Raw genomic sequence first — 14,071 nt, forward strand, 5'->3', positions numbered from 1 at the left:
TTCAAATTTCTCACGGAGGGATTCGCGTGATATATGTCTTTACAAGCAGGCAAACACTCGTTAAAGACTTTCGTCACTTTTAATTTGGTATTCCATTTATTTCAAAAGTCGTTTTTTATTTTGGTAAACCTTTAGCTATCTTGGTATATTAATAAAAATACACATACTTTTCAGATATCAAAGCGATGTTCCGTTTACTGACGGTGCTCACAAACAAACAAAGTAAGTACCCACTATATTTCTCTACATTATAAAAGATATGTCTGGTGGGAGGCTTCTGTCGCGGCTAGATACAAACCTACCGAAAAAGACGTGCCACTAAGCGATTTAGCGTCCGGTACGATGTCGCGTGGAAACCAGTCAGGTATATGGTTTAATAAAACTGCCATGCTCTTAGGTTACAACAGTTTAGCCCGCTACCAACTGAGACTGCATCATCATATCCCATCAGGTGAAATTACAGTTAAGGCTAAACTTGTAGTGAAAAAAAAGAGGTTTGTAGAAAATCCCATTTAGGTCCATTACCGAGTGGCGTGTATAGAGGGTACGCACAGGGTATGCAGATGATATAAAATGAAGAAATTTTCCAGTACGAGTTATAAATACTTAAGAGTAGGCTTTTTATAACTCTTACAATGCCTATTCTTAAGTTTTTTATAACTCGTACTGGAGATTTTCTTCATTTTATATCATCTGCATACCCTGTGCATACCCTCTATGCACGCCACTGCCGTTACCTTAGGAGTCATATTATAAAAGCGTATACTCAATCCCACAAAACTTCTGTACCTTTCGCAGACGATATACAGATGACACTAATTTATGACCATTTCCTGTAAGTCGACTGTTTACATCCACTTTTTGTTGATAAACATTAATATGTTGTCTTACAAATACTTAGTATATTATTATAAATATATTGTGAAGCTACAGTAAGTAAGTATATCGATATAGATGTAGTGTTTCATCAAATTTCTCACGGAGGGATTCGCGTGATTTAAGTTTACATATTGACCGCGCAGTTCTTTTCTGCAATATAAATATAATTTTGCAGCTTTGCCCCATATCAAGATCCATTAGGACATCACACTATGAAAATACGCAAAATAAACAAGCGTAGCTTTTTCAACGTAATTTTCCTAACTGAGTAGGCAACAGAGCTTAGTTTAACCGCTAGTGTATCTATATGGGCACCCGACTGTAGCTTATAATCCAGGAAGGTCATGCTCAGAAAAACTTTGGCGGTCTCCATTTTTAGTGATTCTCCATTTATCATTAAATTTTTATCACCTTTCATTCATTTGTAACATAAATTCGTCACACTTCGACAACAAGTAAATTGTTGACTGTAAACCAGTGCGACACATGCGACATAGCAGGGTTTACATCGTCAGAGTTATCTTTACTCCTGTCAGTCATAAAAATTAGAGATGTATCATCTTTAAACAATACAATGTCGAAGGTGGTAAAACTCACTTTCTTATCAGCTGAGATTACAGTCAAGTGGTAACTAATGACCTCAGACCTGTCTATAGATCTGTTATCATACTTCCAGATGTATTCGCTGCTCTCAAGGAAATCGAGAGAGTCACCGAACATTACAGTATCGACGGCGTCATAGAGATGCTGCAGAAAATGTCCGGGAGAAGGAGTATGCATTTCATAATTTTTCTCATAATTCAATTAACTTTAAGCCACAAACGAAAGACAGACAAACAAACAAAACCACATGTTTTTACCTCTTCAAGAATAGTATCCGTGCGCATCCTATTAAAGTCGCAGTGCTGGGCAAAGGCATCGTCTCTCATTGGAGACGGTTTTAGAGCCTTGACCCACCACGCTGCTAAAATGCGGGATGGTGGGCTTAACCACTTACTTAGTAAGTCATAATAACCAGAACCTACAATTTAACATGCTCTTGAAAGCACGGCGGTTTATACCGCCAATTTCCTGACTCCGGTCTGGTACTGGAAATACACAAACCCTTATATAATTTTTGGCCCGACCCGGAATTCGAACCTAGATCATTGTGATCCGTAGGTGAGCATGCTAAGCACTTCACCAAGGCAGTAAGAATAATAAGTAAGGATGTAATTATTTATTTTATTATGAAGGCCGATTGGCGCAGTGGGCAGCGACCCTGCTTTCTGAGTCCAAGGCCGTGGGTTCGATTCCCTCAACTGGACAATATTTGTGTGATGAACATGAATGTTTTTCAGTGTCTGGGTGTTTATCTATATATTATAAAGTATTTATGTATATTATTCATAAAAATTATTTATCAGTTATCTTAGTACCCATAACACAAGCTACGCTTACTTTGGGCCTAGATGGCGATGTGTGTATTGTCGTAGTATATTTTTTTTTTATGAATAAAAATAATTAATATGTTTTTCATACTTTCAGGTTTATCCGATGTCATCGATTACTACGATCACGAACTGCAAGATGCAAAAGGTTTGAATTTTCTTCGTCATATCAACCCATTACTTGACGGCTGACTGGCGCAGTGGGCGGCGAACCTGCTTTCTGAGTCGTGGCCGTGGGTTCGATTCCCACAATTGGAAAATTTTTGTGTGATGAACATGAATGTTTTTCAGTGTCTGGGTATTTATCTGTATATTATAAGTATTTATGTGTATTATATTCATAAAAAAATATTCATCAGCTATCTTAGTACCCATAACACGAGCTACGCTTACTTTGGGCCTAGATGGCGATGTGTGTATTGTCGTAGTATATATATTTATTTAAATAAAAAAAATAAAAAAAAAAAATTACCGGCCCACTACAAGGCACGGAACCTTCCAGAATGAGAAGGGTTACTGGCCGTAGTCCACCACGCCGGCCCATTGTGGATTGGTGGATTTCACACCCGCCTTTAATCACATTATAGATTGCTCTCAGGCATTCAGGTTTCCTCGCGATGTTTTCCTTCACCGTTGAAGCAAGTGATATTTTAATCGCTTGAAACGCACATAACTTAGAAAAGTTTGAGGTGCGTGCTGGGATTCGAACGGCCACACGAAATTGAAGCTGAAGTCTTAACGACTATACTATCCTTTTTTTTTTAATTTTCGTATCCATAAAGAAACGTAAAAGTGCCGCTGATATCATCTGATCACTGAGTTATGATTTTAAACCGCTTCGTTTCCTAGGCGTGGAAGGCATAAGACGGCAGGTGTACAAATATACAGGCGGAGTTGGACCCTCGGAGTTTGCGAGTGTATGCAAAGCATTAGAGGATGAATTAGGTATGTACATTTCTAAAAAGGACACCGTCCAAATATGTATATTAAGAACTTTAGCAAAATTACAACATTAATTAAAATCAATGTATTATCACATCTCTTGTGAGCATATAATAAGTGCACTTGTTTGTATACTCATAGAGAGTAACGGCGCGCAAGCAAAGCATATCTTGGGCGGTTACCCAAGATATGCTTTGCTTGCCAGAATTTGAGACTTTGAAACGAGTGACATTAAGTCTATTTTACATTGACATTGCAATGTTTCCATCATAAAGGTATTGTTATTGATATCATATTTAGTTTATTTCTTTGAGTGAAAGAAAAAAAAAATACTAAATAATAAAAATTCAACACAAAGTAGTTTAACCGGCGCTCTAATAATTTGTTATTATTTACTTTGGAAATGATTTTATACTATTACAACATTTTGTTTGTGTTGTTAATAGAAACTCCTAACTCGTAGATTCATCCTATAACAGTCCAATTATTACACATATATTATTTGGATATTATTTCCACTTGTGCGCCGATGCTTTGCGCGGCCTAGCATGGGCAGGGGACAATTATATCCCCGGGGAGCGGATAAAAATGTATGTTCTCCCACAGCTTTCGGAGCACTTGCAAACGGTCGTTTCAGTCAATGGTCTTCTCGCGAAAAGCTTCGACCAACATCTTAAGAAGCTTTTGCTTGGTTGTTGGATCAAGGGTCGGATACAGAAGGCAGTAGTCATGAAACGGCTGGCATTGTGAGGAGGTTCCTCACTCAGCCCTGACCGCTGGTTGCTTGCGGAGGGTGGATGTTTTTTTTTATAAATTTTTAATAGTGTTTTTTATTTTATGTTTGAGCATTGTTAAGAATTAATAGAATAAATGAAAAAGTAACTCCTTCTATTCAATTTTCCCATGCTTTAGCAAATGGACACGTAATTATATTTATTGTCTGGGGATAGAATTTTTGTCTCCTGCCTATACTAGCCCTTCTGAGAGTTGATACAGCTGTGGGAGACGATATATTTTTATCCTTTCCCCGGGGAGATAATTGCCCATGCTAGGCGTTCTGGACTTAAGGGGATGGTTTGCTCATAATCACCACGCCGGCAGGCAAATTGGTGATCGCAGTAGATAACAGGAGAAGCGCAAAGGACGCTGCCCGTTCTCTGTAAAATTCAGTCGCCTCGTACGAAACCTGTGGCAAGAGTTTGGGTGTTGACTAATGCATTCTGAGCTAATCTACCGTCACCACATAGCAATATTATTATTTATAATTTTACTATATGTTTATGTGGTGTACAATAAAAGTGTATTATTCATTAATTCATTCCTTCAATATCGTAGACTCACGATGACTTAATTTTTCAGATTGGACGGCCACTTTTAACGTTCTCGTGTCAGCCATGAGATGCAGTGGTGAGTTATACAAGAATTTAAAAAAAAAATCATTTCAAGATTGCCTGTGTACGGGAGCTGTGGTGATACCCTCGACCGTAATAATAGGGAGATCTTTCTCTGAGCGGGTGATCGTGCTCGGTGACCGAGGTCCAAACATTCATCTTTGGAAGTTATATATATGGTCAATTTTAGTGAACACTTCGCTAGCGCGATGCATTATGTTTGTGGCGCCATCTAGTTCGGTAATGTGGAGACCGCTGCACCTGCAAACGGAACGAGCACGTCTGAAACATGAACGTCGAAACGTCGTTAGAAGCTTTTTGTGACAGCTTGGGAAGCCATGATTATTTCTGCCGCATAGCAGTATTGCTTCCGTCCGATGTGAAGGGCGTGGTTGCTGGTGTTATTACAGGCTCATGTGGCTTAACAGCTACGGCTCAGGTTGATGGGCACAGGGCGGCATGTTGCAGGACGGGTTCCTTGCATGCAGTGGCGTGCACTTCATACACGCACAAAAGCACTGCATACCCTGAAAATTTTATGCAATTTTCCTGCTGTTTGCATGCCCCGGTAAGAAACCCATTGCACGCCACTGCTTGCATGCGCTGCGAAGTGTTCTTCTGTTTATAGACGATGGTTCTCCATAAGGCCATTTGTAATTCAATTATAACGATCAAGTCTGTCCACTTGTCATTATCATCGTCAGATCAAACCATTGCCGTCCCACTACAGAGCACGGGTTCCCACAATGAGAAGGGGAAAGAAGCTGTACAAGGAAATGCAAAATCTCAGGCATGCAAGTTTCCTCCCGATGTTTTCAAAGTTCAAAGTCAAAGTCAAAAATATCTTTATTCAAGTAGGCCCACAGGTGGCACTTTTGATGCGTACATAAGAATTACACGGTAGTGAGATGATGGCGATAACCACATTCGTAAACTTAAAACTAAAGCTACGAGGGTTCCAAACGTGTCCCGGTCTAAGAAGGAGCCCACAACAAACTTAGCTGGGTGTTTTTTTTTTTTTTGTTATCACCATCTCACAATGTCATTTTAAATTATTAGAAGAGCAACCTGGTTAGAGCAATAATTTACACCCAAGCTTTTTTATCGTTTACGTAGTCCTTTATACTATAATAAGACTTTTCTATAAGCTTACGTTTAATACAAACTTTGAACTTTTTAAGAGACATCTCCAAGATGTCAATTGGTAGTTTATTGTAGAATTGTAGAATTGTAGAATTTTCCTTCACCGTTGAAGCAAGTGAGCTTAAGCAGTGTGTGACTGAAACTGAGAGTCTCTTGGACAAAGTGTCCAAATGTGGTGTACAAAAAGGGAAAGTGGCACCGAAGAGATGTTAGCTCCCTTTGTGTGTTATATCGACTCTGTAATGGAGTGTTCTGAAGAGTTGTTTACATTGATACCTTCCCTGTTATCTGACCGCACCTTAAGCCGTAGAAATAAATTCCACCCTCATCATCTGGATGCTTGGTATTCGTTATACCAGATCATTTCTACCGCGCACTTGCAAATTGTGGAACAATCTCCCATCCGATGTTTCCTCAAAAATTTAATAGGGTTATTTAAGTGGCGGAGAAAATGATTCCTTAAAAGCCGGAAACGCATCGGTGGCTCCTCTGGCGTTGCAGATGTTTATGGGTAGCGGTGATAACTTAACATCCGGTGACCCACTTGCTCGTTTGCCCGCTATTTAGATAAAAAAAGTGATAAAAAATTATTTAAAACGCACGTAACTTGGAAAAGTTAAAGGTGCGTGCTGGGATTCGAACTCGGCCCCCCGAAAGTTTAGTCGAGTCGAGTCCCAATGCGCTATCATCGCTCTCGACTGTCTAAGACTCGATTTCTAGAAGAAGCAGCAAGCAACACGGCAGCGTGTTGCTGCGCAAAAAAAAAGGAAGGGAATTATGTTATATCATTTCCGGGTTCGATTCCTTCCAGGGCCAATTTTGAAATTTATAGTTTCTGAACTTTGTCTGGTGGGAGGCTTTGCCCGTGGCTAGTTACCACCAGTGGCGTGCATTGGGTTTCTTACCAAGGTATGCATACACCAGGAAAATTGCATAAAACGGCACAAATTCTCCTCCTATGCCTTTCGTGCATGTATGGAGTGCACGCCATTGGTTACCACCCTACCGACAAAGACGTGCCGCTAAGTGATTTACTATTGCAGTGCGATATCGCGTAGAAACCGATTATAGGAGTACCATACTCCCAAACAGATAAGCCCGCTGCCATCTTAGACTGCATCATCACTTACCACCAGGTGAGATTGCAGTCAAGGGTTTATTTGTAGAAAATAAAAATAAAAAATTCGATTTCAGACATCGAAGATGCCATAGCAGAGTTTAAACAGTTGCTCGGAAAGAGAAGCTTTGAGGATGCAGTCGCTTTGATCAAAAAAGTCACCGGAATACCACGTAAGTATTGGTGGAAGTGAAGTAAGAAAGTCTTGTCTTAAAGTTGTAATTGAAATCAATGCATCTCACTTTATCCTACCGACTGCGCCAAGAATGAATAAATCGTACGATATTTAAAATTATAAATTGTTTTTTTTGTTTTTGTAGAACTCAAATACGCTTTGGAAGCTCTCCTCGAAGAAACTGCCAGAGTCAGTAAGTTAAAAATCCATATAAAACTTCGACATACGTGTATGCAATGTCTTACGTTAGGGGCGCCGTGATAAATTCTAAGTGTAGCGGGGATGTTGCATCTAGAATCCTGTGTGTAGTTTTTGGGGCACCCAAGACGAAGAAACGGACACAACACGTTTTCGAGTGGACTACTTGACAAACCTCACCATACAATAAAATCAAGGCTATTATCATAAAAACATACTTATCAACACTTCGTAACGGGTTTTTCTTAATTCGAATTACATTACAACGCCTTGTCTTGTATGCCTTTGGTTGCCTGGAAGAGATCGCTATTTAGCGATAAGGCCGCCAAATTGTACGTTCTACCTTATTGTGCTGTTGTATTTGTATCTCTGTAAATTTTCTCTGTGGTGTACAATAAAAGTGTATTCATTAATTCATTCATTCATACAACCACTGTAAGCTAGAATGTAATGTTTTACTTTACCCTTAGATAACATGTCTTGTTTGAGATATTGGAAAGCATAACTTGTGTTGGGCTTTCCAATATCTATAAGATTAGAAATCCATGACTGCTTTTAAGCAATCTTTTTATTTGAAACTTATACTTTGTTTCAACTTATGCAACGGCTTATATTTTCGTATGGAAAATGTGGATTTCTGTATTATTCTCATAAGCAGCTATCACTATTTTCAGAGTATGTCGAATATTTTTTTTTAGCACGAAATAATATCGATATAATTAAATGTCAATTCGACTGTTACAGATTAAATATAATTGACATTACAGTTTCTTACGTCACACGACATATTTATTTTATTGGATTTCCACGATTGTTTTACCAAATGTGAAACCAAGTTCATTTTTAGAACAGAAATCAATTACATTTAAAAATATTTTCAATCAAACATTCGCATAAAAAGACATTTTGATGGTAGTTTTTTTAATTTCAATTCTGCAAACACATTTCGAGCAAATGGCAACACAGATTCCTACTGCAATCCATTACTATCCAATTGCAATCCAATTATAAGACCGTTGTAAATTTAGTAGTCTACGAATTTTTGGAACAATAATAATGGCATAGTTGCCATAATAATAAATCATGTAATATAATATAATCATGGGGCGACATAGGGGGAAACTAACCTCACTTCGTACCGATCTAGGATAATGACCATAATCTGGTGGAAGCTGAAAAGGAAAAAGTATCTAAATACTTGGACCTTGCTCACGAGATTACCGCCATGTGGAATGTTGAGTCGACCGTTATTGTTCCGATCGTCGCTTCAGTCAATGGTCTTCTTGCGAAAAGCTTCGACCAACATCTTAAGAAGCTTTCGCTTGGTTGTTGGATCAAGGAGGTTCCTCACTCTGGAGCACTTACTGACCGCCAGTTGCTTGGGCATTCCAAAGCCCCGCAAGCGGAGGGTGGATGTTTTTTCTTTTAAATTTTTAATAGTGTTTTATATTTTTTTTGGAAGCAATGTTAAGAATTTGAAAAAAAATAATTAAAATCAATAAATGACAGACAAATCAGTTAAAATGGGGCCCTGGTTAATCGATTGTTTGTATTTTTGCAGGTCTAAAGGTGATAGTGGAAACCTTGTACCAGATCACTGGCAAGACAGACCTGGAACACGTCCAGCGAGAGTTACTCCGACTCGTACACATTGACAGTAAGGATTTTTTTTGTTAGTGATAAACTGCGATCTTTTATAAATTTTATTAGTGTTATGAAAATCAACCCTAATTTGCTATACTCCGCGAAAAGCAGGAGAATCTGTATTATAATTTCTTCAATCCGTATACTCCCCACCAAACAGATCTTCGGCAATGTACCCTCTATGCATAGCATAGCATAGCCTCCAAAACCAGTGCAGCCCTAGAGTCTTAGAACCCCAAAAAGAACATAGCAGAAACTCAAACCAACTAATGCGACGTGTAAAGAAGGTCTTGCGATTTCTTTTAGAAAACCCTTAAATGTATACCGATAAATAAGACTTGATATATTTCCAGACATAGTGAAAGTGATGCAGATGACGAACAAAATAACTAAGAAGCGCGATCCGCTCATCATCTTCACCTCTCTACTTGACATCACACAAACGACAAATCTGAGCGACTGTAGCGCCGCTATCACTGGATTGACTTTCAAGCAGAGTAAGTATGTAGAGTAAGGAATTAAGAGTTAGGAGTGAGCAAGGTGATGAAACCAAACTGGTATCCATGCCATGTCACATAATTTTATTTTTGATCCATACACATTCATTCATTACGTTATGCTAAATATATTATTAGTTTTTATTTTCTCAAAATTAGTTACTTAATTGTATATAGATTGAGTTTTTGTAAATAAAAACAGCTCTATTCAGCACTTCGCGTAATTGTAATCCATTTATCTGAATTGATCCTACCGACTGCGCCATGCTAAGAAAAATATCAATATAATATATATTTATTAAGTAAATAAATTTATATATATATATATATATAATTACTTAATAAACTAAAATATTCAAACTGACAAGAAGATATATAATAAGATAGTCATTCACTGTTAAAGCTATAACACTGTGGAACTCGCTCCCTTGGGAAATACGTCATTCCGAATCTATTCACCTGTTTAAACATCGCTTAAAAATTATTACTTATCTATGTATATGAATATTATGTAAGTTTATAATAGCATAAATGTATATCATAAATATATATCTATAGTATATATAAATTTATATCGGTATTTTGTAGTTGATATGTAAATGTAGTATGTATTTTCATGTAAGTTTATGTTATTTTTTTGTAACATCCTTTATGCCCCACCCACTTTCCACTTTTTTATCGGCTTCGTACGCTCAAGTTGCCTTTAAAAGATCAATTTTAGTGATAAGTCCGCCTTTGCACCCTAGCACTAAGTACTATTACCGTTTTCCTTGTTTTTTCCTATTGTGTTGTATTGCAAAAAAGTTTTTCTATTCTATTCTAGTTTTTACAAGTACTGCTTTCTTTAGTCTTTACAGTATTTTCTTCTCTACTGAACTGCCCATAATGTCTTGTGGTGGCCTATCAAGGTAGATTATTTGCAATTGAAATCGATCTATCTTAATTGATCCTACCGACTGCGCCAAGCTACGGACAATATTTTAAAATAACAAAACAATGACACCAATACACCTAATTTTTTTTTCCAGTGACCGTACTAGAAGTGATGGAAGGAATACAGAAGCAGACCGGATGTAGCGACATTTTGGAATTCTTTAGAAGCATGTTAACCTACACGCGAACTAAATGTAAGTTTTAATCTGTATTCCCTCGATAAATTAACTTCAGCAAAGGAGAATGCCGGAACACGGTTTCGTTTGGTGACTCATTCAAATTGGTATCAAAAATTAAGTTTTTATTTTTTAAAAAAACCTCTCAAATCCCAAGCCTTAATTTCGACGGTTTAAAAATCTTTTAATGAAATAGATAAGTGGTTCTGATATATTGTGATCAGTACCATCAATAGGTAGGTACAATAATCGCATTTGTCAAAAATAACCTTAATTCACGAACTTCATTTGCATGTAACTCTGAAATCCGGCGAACTAGAGTTTTAATGTTTTTGGTAATGTATTGTAATTATTAAACCCTTCAAAATGAGATAAATTCCAAGAAGGTACCTTATAAGTACTATGTGAAACCAAATCCCATACTACATCCGGCATACTCCTTTTATTTAGTTAAAATTAAATTAAAGTTATCCTTTTTACGATTGCTAATAAATATAAATATAAATAATTAATATTTTCAGCTATTAAATATAACTTCATTGTTCTCTTCTAGTTAAATTATTTGCAGGATGATGTCGCAAAACTTCGTAAAAAACAATACTGTAATAATCTCATTTAAACGACGTCATTATAAGAAAAGTCAAATGTATACTAAAGCATCACTACCTACCCGTAGTATTATACAACCCATCCTCGACTCTAAGAAACTTTTTAGCGCAATTACGTAATATTGGTGTGATATTTGCCCGTATTCACGAGCGACGATATGGCAATGAATTAATAAGTAACGCTTAATGTAAGGAGATTTCTAGGCATACATCAACAGTTTACCGATAGTTGTCACTTAAGAGTTGTCGAAATGATTTTTAACTTCCCGCTAAAAATCTCAGATTTTCATAAATCGGGAAGTTATTGTTTTCACCCTGTTTTACGAATATCGAGTTTTCATCAGACGTTTGAAGGTCACAGGAAGCTTGCTCTGACTCTCCCCGCGAGGTTGTCACTATGTCTGTGTCTGTTTGTGTGTGTGCGTGTATGTGTGTGTGTGTGCGTGTGTGAATCGCTTATAACTTTTAAACGACTTAACCGATCGGAACCAACCAAACGGCGTTCTAAAGTGTTCCCTCAAACTTAGATTTCCTGAGAATTTGAACCGATTCGGACCGATAGAATTTGACAAATTTTGAAAAATCTCAAAAAAATTAGAAAAAAATCATTCATATATGTGTGTGTTTTTTCATTTGACACTTTATTCACTTTTTATTTATTAATGAACCCACGAAAAATATATTTTTCTAGGAAAATAATAATTACAAACTAAAATTAATATTTACAATAAATAAATATAAGATTATAATGCGAGTGCTTATTTTAAGCAATTATGCTTCAACTGTGAGGATACCTACATACCGAGAGTTCTTCAAAATGTTCTCAAAGGCGTGTGAAGTCCACCAATCCGCATTTGGACGGCCGATTGGAGCAGTGGGTAGCGACCCTGCTTTCTGAGTCAAAGGCTGTGGGTTCGAGTCCCGCAACTGGAAAATGTTTGTGTGATGAGCATGAATGTTTTTCAGTGTTTATTTGTATATTATAAGTATTTATGGATATTATTCATAAAAATATTCATCAGTCATCTTTCGTACATAACACAAGGTAAGCTTACTTTGGGGCTAGATGGCGATGTGTGTATTGTCGTAGTATATTTATTTTTTGGCCATCGTGGTAGACCACGATCTAAACCCTTCTCATTCTGAGGGGATACCCATTGTGGGCCCGTAAAGGGTTGACGATGATAATTAAAATATATCTTTTCTATATTGCAGCCCTGCGTCACGCTTGGAACGTCATAGTAACTGTGACGAAGAAAAATGGTAACTATAATAGATCTAGTATATTCTTATAATAAACCTGAAGCCTTTTTTTTTTATTGTTTTTTTCAACGCACTAATTTAAAATAGAATAGAATAAAAAGACGAGCAAGAATACCGATTTTAGTTGAACGAAGGTCGAATTCTGTTATTCTTCGTTATACTGTGCCGTAATTCAGTATTTACGGCACTTGAGCATAATTTGTTTACAGATATCTTCGTATTGCTGGAAAGTATGAAGGTTTACACCTCAATGGACATAATGTACTTCTTCCAAATGCTCCAACGCATCACAAATACTACGACTGTTCGATTGGCTACTCTGAAGGTCACAGAACTGTTCAAAGTTCCGGGTGAGATTCAAATTAATGTTAACCTACCTTTGAATTATTGAGGGAAAACTTTTTAAAAGGCAAAAAATTACAGAAAAATAAGTTACCCAAAACAAAACAAATAATATTTAGTCACTTGTGCAAAACACGAGACATTTAAATAACGACGTTTTTTCTTTTCCCATTAAAATTTAATTGTTCAACACGTGCACAAAGCAAGGCATTATGCACATGGCACAGAAATACAGTACACTACCGGCAATGATGTGGTTGGATAGGCCTAATCTGATTATTGTGTAAACGTATTAGAAGTTAAAAAAATATTATTTAGTGCAATTCAACTACTAACGTCGTCTTTAAACGATAACTTGTAAAAAGATGAAAAAAATCGATTACCGAATAAACTTTGCTAGTCCATAAAATATAATTTAAAAATACATTGTTTAATTTAAGTTAATGTACAGGTTAGCTACAACAAAAAATACACATAATAAGTACTTGAAAGCCGAAAGTTCGTGGTAGATTTTTTAAGATATCCTAGACACAGACATCTAGTTAGGAGCCAAATATTCACCCATACATACGGCCAATTGTTCTATTTAAGTAATATTTTTTACGTGTATATAAATTAATTGATAAAACCTTGGGTTAAATGCTGTGGCGTGCACTGGGTTCCTTGACAGGGTATGCATACAGCAGGACAATTGCACAAAACGGTAAAAAGCTCCTCTGATACCAGTAATACATAAACTTTAGGGTATGCAGTGCTTTTGTGCATGTATGAAGTGCACGCCACTGGTTAAATGTATAACGAATGTATGTGTAATTACAATAAATAAATGAATAAAAGAAAAAATTATCGCTGGTACAAAAAACAAGCCATCAGGTATATCCAAAAAGTTTTTCTTTTCCCGATCGAAATGAAATTGTATATCATTTATCCGTTAGATGTCTAAAACGAGGATATAATAACTACAAATAATAACTTAATTGTGAATAAATTGTTTGATTAAAGAAAGAAAAAACGTCTTTATCATCGCACATTTGTGTAAAATGTTACATTCTTTATATATATATTTCTTGTGTGCGTGTGTATGTCACTGAACTCCTCCTAGACGGCTGGACCGATTTGAATGATTTTTTTGGTATACGTTTGGGTGGCACCCTGGATGGTTTAGATTCACAAATTAGCCCGACAGATGGCGCTGGGGTGCGCTAATTTGTATCATAAATTTGTTTAACATAAAAACGTGGTACAAAGGAGCTGGCTCAGTATAGCTGCATACTAAAAAGCGCAGCACTGGTTTTCAGCCAGCACCATTATCATCGTCGTCACTGAATCCTCG

At 36.8% G+C, this 14,071-nt stretch overlaps 1 protein-coding gene across 1 annotated transcript in view; it reads left to right on the top strand.

Annotated features, from left to right (window-relative positions):
- The first annotated feature begins 342 nt into the window (after window positions 1-342).
- Window positions 343-14,071, top strand: part of LOC120635565 (protein piccolo-like) — a 33,795-nt gene continuing 20,066 nt past the window's right edge. The window contains exons 1-11 of the mRNA XM_039906578.1: window positions 343-364; window positions 1,556-1,651; window positions 2,407-2,457; window positions 3,159-3,254; window positions 6,980-7,075; window positions 7,223-7,270; window positions 8,837-8,932; window positions 9,273-9,416; window positions 10,445-10,543; window positions 12,349-12,396; window positions 12,606-12,746. Of these exons, the coding sequence (XP_039762512.1) occupies window positions 343-364; window positions 1,556-1,651; window positions 2,407-2,457; window positions 3,159-3,254; window positions 6,980-7,075; window positions 7,223-7,270; window positions 8,837-8,932; window positions 9,273-9,416; window positions 10,445-10,543; window positions 12,349-12,396; window positions 12,606-12,746 (937 nt within the window). The remainder of the gene's footprint in view (window positions 365-1,555; window positions 1,652-2,406; window positions 2,458-3,158; window positions 3,255-6,979; window positions 7,076-7,222; window positions 7,271-8,836; window positions 8,933-9,272; window positions 9,417-10,444; window positions 10,544-12,348; window positions 12,397-12,605; window positions 12,747-14,071) is intronic.

This window comes from Pararge aegeria, chromosome 27 (genome assembly GCF_905163445.1).
Source record: "Pararge aegeria chromosome 27, ilParAegt1.1, whole genome shotgun sequence".
NCBI classification, from domain to species: domain Eukaryota; kingdom Metazoa; phylum Arthropoda; class Insecta; order Lepidoptera; family Nymphalidae; genus Pararge; species Pararge aegeria.